Source organism: Theropithecus gelada, chromosome 1 (genome assembly GCF_003255815.1).
Source record: "Theropithecus gelada isolate Dixy chromosome 1, Tgel_1.0, whole genome shotgun sequence".
NCBI lineage: Eukaryota > Metazoa > Chordata > Mammalia > Primates > Cercopithecidae > Theropithecus > Theropithecus gelada.
Genome location: NC_037668.1, coordinates 218,122,235 through 218,141,032, shown reverse-complemented (window position 1 = coordinate 218,141,032; position 18,798 = coordinate 218,122,235). Strand labels below are relative to the sequence as shown.

At 44.8% G+C, this 18,798-nt stretch overlaps 1 protein-coding gene across 3 annotated transcripts in view; it reads right to left on the bottom strand.

The window, feature by feature from the left end:
- C1H1orf100 (chromosome 1 C1orf100 homolog) overlaps positions 1–17,719 on the bottom strand; it is a 38,811-nt gene extending 21,092 nt beyond the window's left edge. For all 3 annotated transcript variants that reach the window (XM_025356979.1, XM_025356989.1, XM_025356999.1), the window contains exons 1-2: positions 17,626–17,719; positions 5,773–5,841 (exon numbers count right to left, since the gene is read on the bottom strand). In XM_025356979.1, the coding sequence (XP_025212764.1) occupies positions 5,773–5,828 (56 nt within the window). In that variant the 5' untranslated portion in view covers positions 5,829–5,841; positions 17,626–17,719. The remainder of the gene's footprint in view (positions 1–5,772; positions 5,842–17,625) is intronic.
- Positions 17,720–18,798: the final 1,079 nt, after the last annotated feature.

The window sequence follows — 18,798 nt, the reverse complement described above, 5'->3', positions numbered from 1 at the left end:
TAATGAGTACATGACAGTAAACGAGACATTTGTACTTGGTGGCTGACATCTCCCAAGGTGGTGATGTGGATACAGGAGACAGAAATTATTTAGTCAGATGGAAAAGGCAACAGAGTCCTTGGCGGAATTTCCCTTTTAACAAAAGCAGCCCCAAAGTCATTTCTTTTCTAACAAAGAGCAGCCTGTAAAATTGAGCTGCAGACATGAATAAGCAAGCTGGAAACTTGCAGGGTGAATGCCAGCAGCTGTGTCCATAGAAAAGGGCTACCTGGGGGCCAGGCATGTTCAACATAGAGGCTCCATCTTCCCTTTTCTCTGTCACCACGTGTATAGTGGTGTATATTTTGTATATAAAAACAAAAACACGCAATTGAACATGACCCGGCCAGGCGGAGAACCCATCTGCATAATAAAATATTAGGGTGGGGTGGTCAGCTTCTTCACATGCCATGGAAACAACACACCTAGTCCTAACCAGTTCTTCTCATGTTATGCAAATGGCACACCTGGTCCAACCAATCTTTTGTGCCCTACGTAAACCAGACCTCAAACACCACCTCCTCAAGCTCATCTATAAAACCTGTGCTTCACCAGGGGCCAGAAGACCCATTGGGCCTCCCTCTCTCTGCAAGAGAGAGATTTTCTCTTTCTTTAGCCTATCAAACCTCCGCTCTTAACCTCGCTCCTTGTGTGTTCACGTCCTTGATTTCCTTGGCGTGAGGCAATGAACCATGGGTCGTACCCCAGAAAAATGACGCTGCTTCAATATCATCCCACGCAGGATGGGCTGGCCACACGGCTGCCTCTGGATCTTCAGAGACTGTTTCGATCGAAGTTTTAAAAATCTATTTAAATCACACATGAGGCCGGGCGTGGTGGCTCAAGCCTGTAATCCCAGCACTTTGGGAGGCCGAGACGGGCGGATCAGAAGGTCAGGAGATCGAGACCATCCTGGCTAACACGGCGAAACCCCGTCTCTACTAAAAACACAAAAATTAGCCGGGCGAGGTGGCGGCGCCTGTAGTCCCAGCTACTTGGGAGGCTGAGGCAGGAGAATGGCGGGAACCCGGGAGGCGGAGCTTGCAGTGAGCTGAGATCCGGCCACTGCACTCCAGCCTGGGCGACAGAGCGAGACTCCGTCTCAAAAAAAAAAAAAAAAATAAAAAAAAAAAAATAAATCACACATGAATTCTGTATCTTTGATCTTCTACAACACACTGAATTTAACCCACTTAAAGTGATCTTTTAAGGAGTATCCTGCATTCCACAAACCAACGCCACACTCAGCCCTTTTCTGAGTGACAGGCCTCCAGCCTATAGCCAGGGGATGGCACCAGTAAACAGTTGTATATAATAGGATTTTTTTTTCTTTTTTTTTGAGAAGGAGTCTGGCTCTGACGCCAGGCTGGAGTGCAGTGGTGCAATCTTGGCTCACTGCAACCTCCACCTTCCCAGGTTCAAGCAATTCTCCTGCCTCAGCCTCCCGAGTAGCTGGGACTACAGGTGTGTGCCACCACACCCCGCTAACTTTTTATATTTTTAGTAGAGACAGGGTTTCGCCATGTTGGCCAGGATGGTCTTGATCTTTTGAACTCATGATCCACCCACCTTGGCCTCCCAAAGTGCTGGGATTACAGGCATGAGCAGCTGTGCCCAGCCAATATGATTATGAATACAAGAATTTTATGTGGCCACTGCTAAGTGTGAACCATTTAACATTTACTTTGATTCAGTGTCCCTGCTGATTTTAATCTGGTTTTCCATAGCATAGCTCTGAGGCTTGGGCATTTAAGGATGAATTGGATACATGCTTGTGCAAAACCACACAAGGGCAGGCTCAGGTGCCATCAGTCACCAGGGGACAAACCACACATAAATGACTGGATAATTTTGCTCACTCATTCATTTTAATGTTTTCAACAACCGTGCCTACAGGGCCTACTGGGAATGGTAATCTGCAAGGCAGAGGTCATGATAGTGAGTTGCAGAGAAAGGGAAGTAAGCCTGGCCCAGGGGGCTAACCTGGAGATGCAGCAAAGTGCACTGACCATAAGCACAGACGTGAGTTTAAGATCCATGTCCGCCAGTCACTGGCTGTGGGATCTGGGACAGTCATTTAACCACACAGTGCCTTGATTTCCTCATACGGAACTCACAGTAGTGAAGGTTAAAGGAGTTCAGATGCACCTAGGACAGTGCTTGGCACAGAGTAAGAGCTTCAGAAGTATTTACCATTATTATTCTGGGGGTGGCGACAGGCAGGAAATAAAGAAACATAAAATAGGCCAGGTGCGGTGGCTCACCCCTGTAATCCCAGCACTTTGGGAGGCCGAGGCGAGTGGATCATTTGAGGTCAGGAGTTCGAGACCAGCCTGGCCAACATGGTGAAACCTCGTCTCTACTAAAAATACAAAAATTAGCCAGGTATGGTGGCGGGCGCCTGTAGTCCCAGCACTCAGAGGCTGAGGCACAAGAAATCGCTTGAATTCAGGAGGCAGAGGTTGAAGTGAGCCAAGATCGTACCACTGCACTCCAGCCTGGGTGACAGCACAAGCCTTTGTCTCAAAAAAACAAAACAAAAAACCAAAACCCTTTCCTTCCCGAAACCCGGATGAGGAGGAAGCAGGGGAGAGAGGAACAGAGCTGGCGCCAGTATTTCCTGATTGTCTCCCCAGCGGCTTTGCCCTTTCTGGGTGTGTTTGAGATCTGTTTTGTTCACTGTGGGGCCTATTTAACTCTGGTCTCCTCTGGGGAAAATGGAAACAAACCTCTACTGGCCACTCCTTCCTGGTGCTCTGTGGTGTCTGGACCTGGCCTGGAGTCTGGGGGTTTGGGTGGAACTGAGCACAGCAGGCCCTGGGGCCCCTGGAGGCCTAAGGCTGGGCTGTCTTCAGCTCTCTGGGGCTTGTCCTCAGAGCCGCACATGGGTCGGGGGGCAGGCACACTGACGGCTCCCACTCTTCCGGCACCTGAACTAGTCTCGTGCCCCCACCCTCCACCCATAGTGCTTACCGCGGGACAGCTCTTGATGCCTTTCCTGACCTGCCAGCACATGGGTCCAATCCATCAGCAAGTCCGTGCATTCCCCCTCCAGGCTGCATCTCCCATGGGACGGCTTTTCTCCAGCTCACGGCTGCCCCTTGGCCCAGATCACCATTGCCTCCCCCTGCTCTCTGCAATAACTCCCACTGTTGTCTTCAGACAATCTGTTCTCAGAGTGAGCTTCATAAAAAGTAAATCAGATCAGGGTCCTCCATTGCATAAAACCCTTCAACCCATTGCGTGTGTAATAGCGTAAAACTCAAATGTACTGTTGTGGGCCACAAAGCCCTCCAGGAACTTCTCCTGCCTCTACCTCCCCAACCTTCTCCCAGCTCCAGCCCCCGTGTCACCGTGTCATGGCGTCTTTCATGACTCAGGGCTTTTGGACCTGCACTTCCTCCTCCCTAGACCACTCCCTTCGCCCGCCCCCCTACCCCTATCACCCAGCATCATGCTCGGCTGTTAACTGCTCAGAGAGCTGTTCCCTGAACACCCTGGCTAGAGAAGGTATTCTCCTCTGCCTGCCTCTCCGCCTTGATTATTCTCTCTCACACCCTTTTTCATTTCCTTTATAGCCTTTATCACAACTTCCAATTATTTTATTTGTTTCTTTTTCTTTTTTTTTTTTTTAATAGACAAAGTCTTGTTCTGTTGCCCACACTGGAGTGCAGTGGCATGATCTCGGCTCATTGCAACCTCTGCCTCCTGGGCTCGAGCGAGTCTTCTGCCTCAGCCTCCTGAGTAGCTGGGATTGCAGGTGTGCGCCACCACGCCTGGCTAATTTTTGTATTTTTAGTAGAGATAGGTTTCACTATGTTGCCCAAGCTGCTCTTGAACTCCTGACCTCAAGTGATCCACCCGTCTTGGCCTCCCAAAGTGCTGGGATTACAGGCACGAGGTGCTGCGCCAGGTCTTAAAAGCAAATTCTTAAGGTGTACCCAAGAAGGACACATCCATCCATTCACTCCTTCTGTAGTTTCTGGAAGAAAGACTTCTCTTTTTTGACCAAACATGGCTAAAATAACTCAATATTAAAATAAACATTACGGTGTGTTGTGGCTCACACCCGTAATCCCAGTACTTTGAGATACTAAGGAGGATTGCTTGAGGCTAGGAGTTCCAGACAGTCTGGGCAACATAGTGAGACCTGGTCTCTACAGAAAATTTAAAAATTAGCCAGGCAGCTTGTAGTCCTAGCTACTCAGGAGACTAAGGCAGCAGGAAGATCAGCTGAACCCAGGAGGTGGAAGATCATAATCCAGCCACTTCACTCCAGCCTGGGCAACAGGGCGAGACTTTGTCCCTAATAAATAAATAAAAATAAAATAAAATAAACATGAGGCTTGCTCAAAGCCACGAAGCCAATGGGGCTACAAGAGGCTGACGCCCAAATCACAGCGTGAGGTTTCTGTCACAAATTTATAGCTACTCCACTTCTGCAGACTCCATCACAGATGGTGAAGGGAGAGCGGGGTTAGGATTTACAGACTCATCTGATATCAAATTTAGTACAACAAAACATATCTAGGGCTTGTTATTCTTGTGCCATAGAGGACCTTGAAGAAAGATTGAAACGGCTCCTTAGTTTCCATCTGTGCTGTCAGCTCTCATCGTGCCAAAGCACAGGGGCAGTGTGTTTTACCCCAAGCAGAGTAAAATGGTCTGATCCAAAATGTAGGCCTGCGTTGCTCAGACTTCTCAGTAAAGCTCTTCCCAAGCAAAAACCAATACCCTTCTGGTCTTTTGGGAATTTGGAGTTGCCTGTTTGCTTGGATTCTGCAGTGAGAATCTTTCTCACAACTTCCCTAAACCCAAGGTAGAGGCTAGAGCAACTCTGTGTTGGATGCAAATTCACCACGTTGGCTTCTGATTAACCCCTTTTATTAGCCCATTTTCCTATTGCTATGAAGAAATACCTGAGACTGGGTACTTTATGAAGAAAAAGAGGTTTAATGGACTCACAGTTCCACATGGCTGGGGAGGCCTCACAATCATGGCAGAAGGCAAAGGAGGAGCAAAGGCACATCTTACATGGCAGCAGGCAAGAGAGTTTGCTCAGGGGAACTCCCACTTATAAAACCATCAGATCTCATGAGACTTATTCACTGTCAGGAGAACAGCATGGGAAAACCCCACCCCATGATTCAATTACCTCCCACCAGGTCCCTCCCATGACACGTGGGAATTATGGGAACTACAATTCAAGATGAGATTTGAGTAGAGACACAACCAAATCATATCACCCCAGGCCTCTAAGATTTCCAGTTTCTCTATAGTTCCTGGTATCAGAGTAGGTACTTACTGTAAGTTCTGCCCTTCGGCCAAACAGCGTTGGTGTTGTCATACTTTAATTGTCCCCTATATCCCTTCTGTATCACTCTTTCCCTATGGTATCTAAACCCTGGGTCTCGGGGGTAATGGTGCAGACATCCACCATCTCATCTCACTGCCACCGAGACACATATGTGGCTTCTGTTCATAAGTCCCTGTTAAATATTTCTTTGTAAGAAACTGGATTTATCAGTCTCTTTCTTTGGCGTCTCAGCTTCCTCTGACTTTTGCCAGTGGGTTTGCATAGACCTGCTCATCAAGAAACATCCAAAGAGCTTCCCTAGAACTCCCTGGCAGTGGTCTCTCAACCACTGAGCAGTAGGATGTGCAGTTCTAACTCCCCAGGCACCTGGCTGCCTGGCCTCAGCCCTGGAGGCAGTGCCTCTGGAAGAACTATACCTTGGCGGGATCAGTGGGCGACGCTCAATAAATTCTCGTAGTCGGATGGCTGTCATGATGGATGGGAATCTGAAAAAAATATGTAGAGTAAAGGATCATATTGCCAGTTTACACATAGTTCCATGGGTGAGCTATCTAGTACCACAAAGTCCATCTTGAAAGAAATCGGTAAAAATATTTGACATGGTGGAAGGATGATGCTTATAGGCTACTTAGGGAAGGAAATACAAGATTAGTAAAGGAGCAAAAAGAAATGGCAAGCATAAGGCAAATACATACAGATATGCTTTTCTTTAAAAATCAAAGGTAAAAAAATTAAGTAAGTATAAATCAATGAGAAAATAAAAAGCAAAGGTACTGCGCTAACGTTAGCTGGGCATAGTCTCCTGTCTCACCTCATTGTTCTTTTGTTTTTGCTTTGATCAGTTGTGCCCAAGATCCTGTCTCATTTCTTGCAAGCTAAGCACAACATTTCCCAGAGTCCCTCACGACAAGAATCCCGGCCAGGAATGAGAGCCCTTTCATCGGCTGTGCTTGCTTGGGATTTGGAAGGTGGACGTGAGGCAGAGGCTGCTGCCGTGATCTCTACTGGCCAGCAAGGTTGTGGAGACATAGCACTTCTTTGCAGCAAACGTCCAGTGTCTCATCTCCAGCTTTGGGGCAGACAAGAAGCAACTGTTGTCAAGGCAGTGGCTGAAGTCTGTGTCCCAAGGTTCAAATTCCAGCTTCCTGGGTGGCAGAGGCGGTGGTGTTGAGAGTAGGTTCTTGAACTCAATACTCCTGGAAGCAGCTTCCTGATCTGGACTGACATAGCTTTACCGGTGATGGGTCAGTTTGATGGAGATGTTCCAGATGCCTCCTGGGGGCCCCACCCAGAGCCTGTTCCTCCAGCCCTTCTGAGGATTTTTTTAAGCACTTCATTTTGTATGTTAACCCCTTTCTGTTTCCCACACTGATCCTAGACTAAACATGTGTGTTGTTTCTAGTCTAAAATTTCTTATCACATTTTTTTTTTTTTTTCCACAGGGCTTCACTCTGTCACCCAGGCTGGAGTGCAATGGCACAATCTTGGCTCACTGCAGCCTCCACCTCCCGGGTTCAAACAATTCTCCTGCCTCAGCCTCCTGAGTAGCTGGGATTATAGGCACCTGCCACCACACCCAGCTAATTTTTGTATTTTTAGTAGAGATGGGGTTTCACCATGTTGGCCAGGCTGGTCTTGAACTCCTGACCTCAGGTGATCCACCCACCTTGGCCTCTCAAAGTGCTGGGATTACAGGCATGAGCCACCGGGCCTGGCCCACATCTGATTATTTACTGGAGAATATGGCTTGCCACAAGCAAACTACTACATTTAAATAATCACATAAAGTGGTGAGACCCCACCTCTATGAAAAATACAAAAAAAGAAAAAGGCTGTGTGGAGGTGCTTGCCTGCGGTCCCAGCTACTCAGGAGGCTGAGGCAGGAGGATCGCTTGAGCCCAGGAAGCGGAGGTTGCAGTGAGCCAAGATCACACCACTGCACTCCAGCCTGGGTGACAGAGTGAGACTCTGTCTTAAAAAAAGAAAAAGAAAAATCACAGGAAAAGGAGTAAACAATGGAAAGGAAAACTGAGTGGCTGGGGGACAAAGGCACACGTTTTACCATTTACCTTAGGAATTTTGCACTCTGCCTATCTATTATGTATGCATAAAGACAAGTGGGCCTGTGGTTTGCACAAACATGGCTAGTGGTGTAGCAGGAGAACATTGGACTGAGACCTACGTGACCTGAGGCGAGTCATTTCCCCATTCTCCACATTGATTACAATAGCTCTCTGCAGGGTTAAATGAGGCAGTGATGTGTGCGAGAGTGTTCCGTGTCCTTGAACATCTTTGAGAAAGGAGAAATGTGAGTTCCTATTGACAATCATGGATTATGTATCAGGTAACAGGTATTAACTCCTATTAGCCTCCTAGCAACCCCACAGAGTTTTATTGCTATTTACTCCCAAGAAATTGAGGTACTGAAGAAGTCAAGTAACTTGTATGAGGTTACCAAGGAACCAGGGCTGGAACCCTCTGGCTGCAGAAATATTTATTTTAACTCTTATGCTCTATCAAAACAATCACAAGGCACCCAGACCAACAGCCAACACAAAACTAGGACTATTCCGTAACCAGGAGACAGAAAGGACTGGAAAAAAAAAGTGTATGATGTCTCCTCCTCTTCCCTTTCATAGACAACGGTTAACTCATTGCCTGCTGGCTGGCTAGCTGCTTTATTTCACCTGAGTGTGTTTTTCAAAGCAACTTGAAGATTTTAAATGCATTACATTATAATGGAATAGCTGGCTATCCAACAGAGCCTAATCATTTATAATGTACTTTTACTGCTGTGATTATTTGAAAAAAAAAGAGAGAGAGAGAAGGAAGGAAGAAACAATGAAAGAGAAAATCTGTAAATGCACCTGAGCTCTGGGTTAATTTGATAACCCGAACTCCGAAAGCTTTGTGACTGCAGAGTTTACTTCAGTAGAAGTGATAAGCTGGACAGAAGTGATTGGCTGGACAGAAGTGATGATAGGCTGGACAGAAGTGATGAGAGGCTGGACAGAAGTGATGAGAGGCTGGACAGAAGCGATAGGCTGGACAGAAGTGATGAGAGGCTGGACAGAAGTGATGACAGGCTGGACAGAAGTGTTGATAGGCTGGACAGAAGTGATGATAGGCTGGACAGAAGAGACAGGCTGGACAGAAGTGATGATTGGCTGGACAGAAGTGATAGGCTGGACAGAATAATGCAGGGTATTCAGGGTTCTTGCGCTCCTAACAAAGACAGCCCCAACTATCCTTTCGAAGATAGAGTGAGGGCTCAGTGCCTAGAAATTCTGAATCAGTCTTGTACGGGAATAAATTGGTCATGGGTTGCCATGCTTTTTTTGGATATATAGGAGATGTACATATTTATGGGGTGCATGTGCCATTTTTATACAAGCATACAATGAGTAATGATCCAATCAGGGTAATGGGGGTGTCCATCACCTCAATCATGTATCATTTCTTTGTGTTAGGAACATTCTAATTCCACTTTTTAAGTTATTTTGAAATGTAGAACAGGCCGGGTGCGGTGGCTCAGGCCTGTAATCCCAGCACTTTGAGAGGCCGAGGCGGGCAGAACACTTGAGGTCTGGAGTTTGAGACCAGCCTGGCCAACATGTGAAACCCCATCTTTACTAAAAATACAACAATTAACCAGGCATGGTGGCGCATGCCTATAATCCCAGCTACTCGGGAGGCTGAGGCAGGAGAATCCTTGAACTCAGGAGGCAGAGGTTGCAGTAAGCCGAGACGGAGCCACTGCACTCCAGCCTGGGCAACAGAGGAAGACTCCATCTCAAAAAAAATAAAAATAAAAAAAGAAAGAAAAAAAAGAAATGTACAATAAATTACAGACAATAATCACCTGTTGTGCTACCAAACACTGATCTTTTTTCTTCTAACTGTATTTTTGTTCCATTAACCATCCACCATTTATCCCCTCTTCCCCACTCCCCTTCCCAGCCTCTGCTAACCATCATTCTACCATCATTCTACTCTCCATCTCCACAAACTCAGTTTCTTTTCTTCTGCAAGTTCAAATTTTTTCAAGCTCCCACATATTAGTGAGAACAGGCAACATTTGTCTTTCTGTGCCTGGCTTATTTTACTTAATATAATGTCCTCCAGTTCCCTTCATGCTGTAAATGACAGGATTTCATGCTTTTTTTTTTTTTTTTTTTTTTTTTTTGAGACGGAGTCTCGCTCTGTCACCTAGGCTGGAGTGCAATGGCGTGATCTCAGCTTGCAGCAACCTCTGCCTCCCAGGTTCAAGCGATTCTCCTGCCTTAGCCTCCTGACTAGCTGGGACTACAGGCACCTGCCATCATGCCCAGCTAATTTTTGTATTTTTGTAGAGATGGGGTTTCACCATGTCTTGGAACTGCTGATCTCAGGTGATCCTCCCGCCTCAGCCTCCCAAAGTGCTGGGATTACAGGCATGAGCCACTGTGCCCAGCCAATTTCATGCTTTTTTATGGCTGAATAATATTCCATGCATATATATCTCTCTCACATTTTCTTTATCCATTCATCCATTGATAGACACGGGTTGATTCCATAGCTTGGCTATTGTGAATAGTGCTGCAGTAAACATGGGAGTGCAGATACCTCTTTGATATAACAATTTCCTTTCTCTTTGATATATACCCAGCAGAGAGATTGCTGGATCATATGGTAGTTCTATTTTTAGTTTTATGAGGAACCTCCACACTGTTCTCCATAGTAGCATTCATTATTGCCTGGCTTTTGGATAAAAGACATTTTAACTGAGGCGAGATGATATCCCATTGCATTTTTCTGATGATTAGTAACGTTGAATTTTTTTTTTTTTTTTTTTTTTTGACTCACTCTGTCTCTAGGCTGGAGGGCAGTGGTACAGTGGTGTGATGTTGGCTCACTGCAACCTCTGCCTCCTGGGTTCCAGTAGTTCTCCTGCCTCAGCCTCCCTAGTAGCTGGGACTACAGGCATGCATCACCACGCCCAGCTAATTTTTTGTATTTCTAGTAGAGACAAGGTTTCGCCATGTTGGCCAGTATGGCCAGATTCACCTTGTGATCTGCCTGCCTCGGTCTCCCAAAGTGCTGGGATTACAGGCATAAGCCACCATGCCCGGCCATGTTGAACTTTTTTTTTTATACACCTGTTGGCCATTTATGTGTCTTCTGAGAAATGTCTATTCGGATTTTTTGCTTATTTAATTTAATTAATTAATTAATTAATTTTTTGAGATGGAGTTTTGCTCTCATTGCTCAGGCTGGAGTTCAATGGCGTGATCTTGGCTCACTGCAGCCTCCGTCTCCTGTGTTCAAGTGATTCTCCTGCCTCAGCCTCCCAAGTAGTTGGGATTACAGGCGCCCGCCACCACACCCAGCTAATTTTTTGTATTTTTAGAAGAGGTGGGCTTTCATCACGTTGGCCAGGCTGGTCTTGAACTCTTGACCTCAGGTGATCCACCCACGTCGGTCTCCCAAAGTGCTCAGATTACAAGTGTGAGCCACTGCTCCTGGCCCTTTGGCCCATTTTAAAATCAGATTTTCTTTTCCCTATTGAATTGTTTAAGCTCTTTATACATTCTGGTTATTAATCCCTTGTCAGGTGGGTAGTTTGCAAATGTTTTCTCCCATTCTGTGCGTTGTCTCTGGTCGCCATGCCATGCAAATGTTTTTGGAGGAATGCATTAGCAGTGGTGGTTGAGTCTAAGTCAATGCTCCTACGATAATCAGAGGACCTTGTCTGGGAGTGGTTACCGATCTTTAGAGAATTTCCTGTACCTTATGTAAGGGATACCAAATCACTTTTTTTTTTTTTTTTTTTGCCGTTAATCATAATCTCTTGGACACATAAAGAAGTGTAGTTTGCGATAAGATATATCAGTACATTTTATTTTAGTCCATCTTAAAAAATATAGTCACATACCAAATCCAAATGTGATAACTCAAGTATGAACATATGGTAAACTTACCATCATTTTCATAGTCACAGCCAGTACTGTACAACTGTTGTTCTCAGCACCAGGAACAACATAACTTTCATCTCCCTTAAATATGTAATTGTTTAGTTGCCTTAATAAAAGACCCTCACTTAGATGTGCCCCAAGTAAAATTCTTCCAAAGCAAACAAAAGTGCTATCTGTACCCTTGCCCTACCATTCACTCAATTTCAATTATGCCTAGGAAATCTTTGAATGTTTTTATTTACCACTGAAAACATAGTATGCCCAGAGTAAATAATGCCATAAGACAATATTAGAGCCATCCATGAATTCTACACGTAAACAACTATTTTCATGTTTTTATAGTATATATATATGTGTGTGTGTGTGTGTGTGTCTATATATATATATACACACACACATATACATACTTAAATTTTTTTTTTGAGACCGTCCCACTCTGTCACTTAGGCTGGAGTGCAGTGGCATGATCTCAGCTCACTGCAACCTCTACCTCCTGGGTTCAAGCAATTCTCATGCCTCAGCCTCCTAAGTAGCTGGGATTACAGACATGCGCCACCACGCCTAGCTAATTTTTGTATTTTTAGTAGAGACAGGATTTCACCATGTTGGCCAGGCTGGTCTCGAACTCCTGACCTCAAGTAATCCACCCACTTCGGCCTCCCTAAGTGCTGGGATTACAGGTGTGAGCCATCATGCCTGGCCCATACAGAAATATTTAAACCACAGCAGATATTCTATTTTGTAATTTTTAATTTTCTCTTCTTTTCTTTTCCTTTTTGAGACAGAGTCTGGCTCTTTTCGCCCAGGCTGGAGGGCAGTGGTGCGAACTTGGCTCACTGCAACCTCCACCTCCCGGGTTCAAGTGATTCTCCTGCCTCAGCCTCCTGAGCAGCTGGGATTACAGGTGTGTACCACCATGCCCGGCTAATTTTTTTTGCTTGTTTTTAGTAGAGATGGAGTTTCACCACGTTGGCTAGGCTGTTCTCAACCTTCCGGGCTCAAGTGATCCTCCGCCTTCAGCCTCCTGAGTAGCTTGTACTGCAGGTGCATGCCACCACACTCAGCTAATTAAATAAATTTTTTTTTTTTGTAGAGATGGGTCTCACTATGTTATCTGTTATCTAGGCTGGTCTTGAACTCCTAGGCCCAACCAATCCTCCCACCTCGGCTTCCCAAAGGGCTGGGATTACAGGCCTGAGCCGCTGTGCCTGGCCCTATTTTATATTCTTTGTTTCTCATTGAACAATATATCATAACACTTTTTCCACATTGCTAGACTACTTTTTTTTTTTTTTTTTTTTTTTTTTTTTTTTTTTTTTTTTTTTTTTCCGAGATGGAATCTCGCTCTGTCGCCTAGGCTGGAGTGCAGAGGCACAATCTTGGCTCACTATAACCTCTGCCTCCTGGGTTCAAATGATTCTCCTGCCTCAGCCTCCTGAGTAGCTGGGATTACAGGCGCACGCTACCACACTTGGCTAATTTTTGTATTTTTAGTAGAGACAGGGTTTCACCATGTTGGTCAGGCTGGTCTTGAACTCCTGACTTCGTGATCCATCCGCCTTGGCCCCCCAGAGTGTTGGGATTACAGGCGTGAGCCCCCTGTGCCCGGCTGAGTATTCTTAATTTTAATATTTCACATTCCTTTGTGTAGTTTAGTAAGGGCCACCCACCACTCTATTTAACATAAGACTCCACTCCACCCCACTTCTGAACTCCTTTTCCCTGCCTTTACTTTGTTTTTCTCCAAAACACTTTTCCCCATTTGCCATACTGTACGTTTACTTATGTATCTTATTTATATTTGTTTCACCCTGCCCTCATTAGAAAGTAATCTCCATGGTGGTTGCAGTAGCTCATGCCTGTCATCTCAGCGCTTGGGAGGCCAAAGTGGGTGGATCGCTTGAGATCAGGAGTTTGAGACCAGCCTGGGCAACATGGCAAAACCCCATCTGTCCAAAGGATACAAGAATTATCTGGGCAGGTGGCATGTGTCTGTAGTCCCAGTTACTTGGGAGGCTGAGATGGGAGGATTGCTTGAGCCTGGGAGGTGGAGGTTGCAGTGGGCTGAAAAGATGCCACTGCACTCCAGCCTGGGTGACAGAATGAGACCCTGTCTCCAAAAAAAAAAAGAAAAAAAAAAAAAAGGAAAAGAAGAAAGGGCAGGGTTGTCTATTTTGTCTACTGCTATAGCAGTCAGGTCAAAGATAATAATTAGCACATGGTAGACATCTGACAAATATTCATTGCATAACTGAGTGAGTTATAATTTATTTAACCCAATACCCTAATTTTGGACATTTTGGTCATGCTGAACATCTCTTTGAATATGTTTCATTCTATTGAATTTATTTCTTAAGGTACATTGCTAAGAATGAGTCAAGGCTTGCGCAGCTTCGTGGCTCCCAGGAGGATTCAGCCACCTCCATTAACTCATGTTGGCCCCCAGACCACTGAGGTGAGACTCTCCGCGCACAGAAATTAAAATTTAACAATACAACTTTTTATCACATTGGTATTCAGAAGGTGAACCAAGATAAATGAATTAAAAATGCACGTTGCAACAAACTTCCTCAAAGTTAATGTTCAACATGCTGACTTCAGGAACAAATCTGTAAGATTTGTCAACTTTCTCAGTACGTTTTTGGCATTATATAATATGGATTAAATCAAATTTCTACAACATACAATAATAGTAAAGAACCTAAGAAAATTCACCCATCTGTGGTAAAATTTCTTAGCAAACTGTAGGGAACCTTCTCAATCTGATAGTGAACATCTACAGAAACCTACAGCTAGCGTCATACATAATGGTTAAGGACTGAGTGCTCTCTTCCTAAAATTGGTAGCAAAACAAGCATGTTTACTGTCATTACTCGTATTAAACATAGTGCCGCAAGTCCTAGCCAGCACAATAAGAAGAAAAGGAAATAAAAGGTATACAGATGTCCTTAGCTGCAAATGACATAATTGTCCACATAGAAAATCTCAAGAAATCTACAAATAAATTCCTAAAACCAACAGCTATGCTTAGCAAGATCGTAGGATTCAAGATTAACATGTAAAAAAATCATATTTCTAGATATAAATTAAAAATTGGAACAAAAATTTAAAACACAACTATTTACAATTGCTTAAAAATGAAATATGTGAAAATCGAACAACACATATACAGGATTTGTATGCCGAAAACTACAAAATGCTGATGAAAGAAACCGGAGAAGACCTGAGAGGTAGACTACATCATGGACTGGAAGAGGACATAATAAAGATAACAATTCACCGTACAATGATCTGCTTTATCTTAACAAAATCCCAGCAGGATTTTTTTGTAGATATAGACAAATTTATTCTAAAATTTATTTGGGACTGGGCGTGGTGGCTCATGCCTGTAATCCCAGCACTATGGGAGGCTGAGGCGGGCAAATCACGAGGTCAAGAGATCGAGACCATCCTGGCCAACATGATGAAACTGTCTCTACTAAAAATACAAAAATTAACCGAGCATGGTGGCGCCTGCCTGTAGTCTCAGCTACTCGGGAGGCTGAGGCAGGAGAATCGCTTGAACCCGGGAGGCAGAGGTTGCAGTGAGCTGAGATCATGCCACTACACTCCAGCCTGGTGACAGAGTGAGACCCGGTCTCAAAAAATTAATTAATTAATTAAAAGAATAAAATTTATTTGGAAATGCAAGAGAACTAAAATAGCTGAAGCGATTTTGAAAAAGAGCAACTACCCTCTGGTAGAGAGGGGTGGGGAAGAACCTCAGCCGACACCCACCATCCACCAGACCTTTCACATGGGCTGGTTCGTCCAGTGCTTGAAAGAATCCTGCACGATGTTCATGATTCCTCTTAGTTTATAGAAAGTGTTAAACCACATGTTTAAGTTCACACAGCCAGGTCTGTCTGACTCCAAGGCTCAAGCCCCTTCCACTGTAGCATCACTGATCGACTGATCCATTCAGCAAAGATTTATTAACCAACTACCTTTGCCTGACCCTGCCAGGCAGCTACAGGAAACGTGTTTAGCAAAAGACACATGATTTCACCGTCCTGTTGCTTACAGTCTGGTGAAGGAGATAAAGTCAGATATTAATCACAGAGCCACAGAAGTGCATATAAAATTAAAGCACAGTCACTACTAAAACAGAATCCTTTCGTACCAGATTACCTTCCAGGCAGCCGGGTGGCTGCGTCTCCCTCTCCTCTTTCAGAGGTCTAAAAAAATAGACTCTAAGAGCAGACAAGTCACATTTGCTTCAGAAAACCTGGGCATTTTCCCTGATATGAAGCATCTGAAAAGCTTTCCTCAAGGAGAAGGACTTTCTGAAGACTTGGTTGAAAAACATTTTTAAAATTGGTGTCTATTTTTATGATAGGAAAGAATTTTAAAAAGTGTTGTTGAATCAGGCCAGCCATGGTGGCTCACACCTATAATCCCAGCACTTTGGAAGGATGAGGCAGGCCTTCCAAAGTGCTGAGGTCAGGAGTTTGAGACCAGCCTGGTCAACCTGGTGAAACCTGTTTCAACTAAAAATATACATACACAGATAAGCCGGGTGTGGTGGTGTGCACCGGTAGTCCCAGCTACTCTGGAGGCTAAGGCAGGAGAATCGTTTGAACCAGGAGGTGGAGGCTTCAGTGAGCCAAGATTATGTTACTGCACTCTAGCCTGGGCAATAGAGTGAGACTCCATCTCAAAAAAAAATCAAAGTTTGGGTACTCCCGGTACAATGTCAAATGAAACCAGTCACAATCATTTAGCAAATTTAATCAACTTATGGGCCCCCATGAAAGACAACTAGCAAGTTATGAATTAATCTGTCCAGAGAAGGGACGGAGGAAGGATATTTGAGTCAGGGTCCCAAGACTCTGATGTTCTATATCTAGTAAGATTTGGAAAATTCAGTGAGTCAATGGAAACCTGTGGAATAGTCAGAAAATGGCATTTGAACTGGTGAGTAAACTGCATCAGTTGATTTTCTGGATGCATTTATTTTATAATGCCCCTTTTCCTTGTAAGTGTTGCATCTGTGCTCATGAAATTAGAGGAAGTTCAGCCTCTGGGGGAAGCCGTGCCCTAGTGACCTGAGGGTGTAGAGAAGGCATGGGTGGAGAAGTGCTTTAGGACTGACATGACTCACCCTGCTAAGAGCATGACGACCGTTCTAACTGCCTTTGAGCATGTGTGCTGAGAGGCTGTTTAGAAGAGGGCTCGCAGCAACTGAGTTACTTTGTCAGTCCCCTATTGCTTCTGTTTTCTCAGGCAGCCAGTTTTCCCAGTTCAGGAAGGTCGGTTCCCCTCTCCCCTGATTCTCACCAGTTCTGTAGTGAATTCTGCTGCCTGAATACTCATTCTTTAAGCCCATTCTTCAGGGCTTTGTTCAGGTCCTCCGTAAGTTCTCTACCAGGCCTCTCTTCTGAGTTTCAAATGGCCCACTTCCCTCCTCGGAATTCCCAGAGCCCCTGGTAAATTCTCCTATGCATTTTGGTTCTGAGTCTTTTCCTTTTTGGTTTATTGGTTTCTGAATTAATTTATTCTATTGTTTAAGAAAAATTAGTGACAACTCTCTGCCAGGCTTTGGATAAGGCTCCAGAAATTCTTCAAACAACAAGACATCTGGGTTTTTTGTTGTTGTTGTTGTTGTTCGTTTTCTTAAATAGAGACAGGGCCTTGCTATGTTGCCCAGACTGGTCTCAAACTCCTGGGCTTAAGCGATTCTCCCTCCTCGGCCTCCCAAAATGTTGGGATGATAGGTGTGAGCCACCATGCTTGGCCAAGACATCCATTTCATACAGCACTTTGTCTCTTCAGGTAAAACATGAGCTCCTAGATGTTGGGGACCACTTCTTTTTGGTGGCCACGATCTTCGCTCTCTTTGTCCTTCCCTATCTCATTCTCTTGCAAAGTGTTCGCTGTCCAAGGAGTGCTTGATGCATACTTCAGAATGAGTGAATAAATGAAAGAATCAGTCGATCAGCTAACTCAGTGACCTGTTCATCTAGTTAACAGTTTTTAAAACCTAGGTATTCTTGTATCACAGAGAACCAGATATCTTATTAAATATAGGTGTACCCGTTTCCGAGAAAAAAAAAAGACACGTTGAGTTAAAACTATGACAAGAATTCAAAGTTGAGAGGGATGAGTATTCACTTTCTAAAAGAAATTTTTGCTTTACCAAAAGATTTGCCATAAAGTTTCTTTATGTTGTGAGTTCCTGTCTCTAAAATATTTGAAATGCAGTCAACCATGTAGTAATGCAGCCACTAAGTGAGGCGAGAGAGGTACAGGCAGTAACAACCACACTGCTCTTACCTGCCTCGGCTGCCGTGGGCAGAGACCTCCTTGTTCTTAAAAATACTCTGAGGACAGTGATGATTACAGCCGCCTCCTGCTGCTGGATCAACTGCAGAGTGGCAGTGGCGGGGCCTGATTCCTCTACATCATTCAAAGGGTATTGTGATGCACGATGGCTTACAAGGTTTGCCAGGCAATGCTTTTCAGGTCTTAGGCTTACAAAAAGTAGAGATCCTTTGGTCTCTAGAGACAGCCCAGCTGTGCATGAAAGAAAGGGCAGGCTGGGCGCGGTGGCTCAAGCCTGTAATCCCAGCACTTTGGGAGGCCCAGACGGGCGGATCACGAGGTCAGGAGATCGAGACCATCCTGGCTAACACGGTGAAACCCCGTCTCTACTAAAAAATACAAAAAAACTAGCCGGGCGTGTTGGCGGGCGCCTGTAGTCCCAGCTACTCAGGAGGCTGAGGCAGGAGAATGGTGTGAACCCGGGAGGTGGAGCTTGCAGTGAGCTGAGATCCGGCCACTGCACTCCAACCTGGGCGACAGAGCCAGACTCCGTCTCAAAAAAAAAAAAAAAAAAAAAGAAAGAAAGAAAGAAAGAAAGAAAGAAAGGGCAAAAATTAGTGTGAAAAGGAAAATCATGTAGGCAAATAATCCAGGCTATCTAATCACTAGAGCTTTCTTTTCTGTAAAGATTGTCCCAAGGACAACGTAAGGTGAAAATCTGGGTGGTGCCACACTGAGGAGTCCTGCCCTTTGCAAGCTAGAATTGAGGAAGTATGGTTTGGCACGAGGGGCAGATGAGGCCAGCTCTGCCTTGTCCAAGGCTAGATCAGGCTCCAACCTGCTTCTTTGCAGGTATCAAAGGAGAATTTTAATTATTTAAAAATATGGTTCAAACCAATCCATGAAGTGTCGCAATAGCACCACTATGTAGAAGCAAGCCATAACCCGAGAAAAAGAAGTGGCAAAAATATTTATTCTGACCAACCTGTCAAAACCAAACCAAAACCAAACCAAAACACTGGCATTGTCTTTTTTTTTTTTTTTTTTTTTTTTTTTGTGATAGAGTCCTGCTGTGTTGCCAGGCTGGAGTACAGTGCCACAATCTCGGGTCACTGCAACCTCTGCCTCCCGGATTCAAGCCATTCCCCTGCCTCAGCCTCCTGAGTAGCTAGAACTACAGGCGCC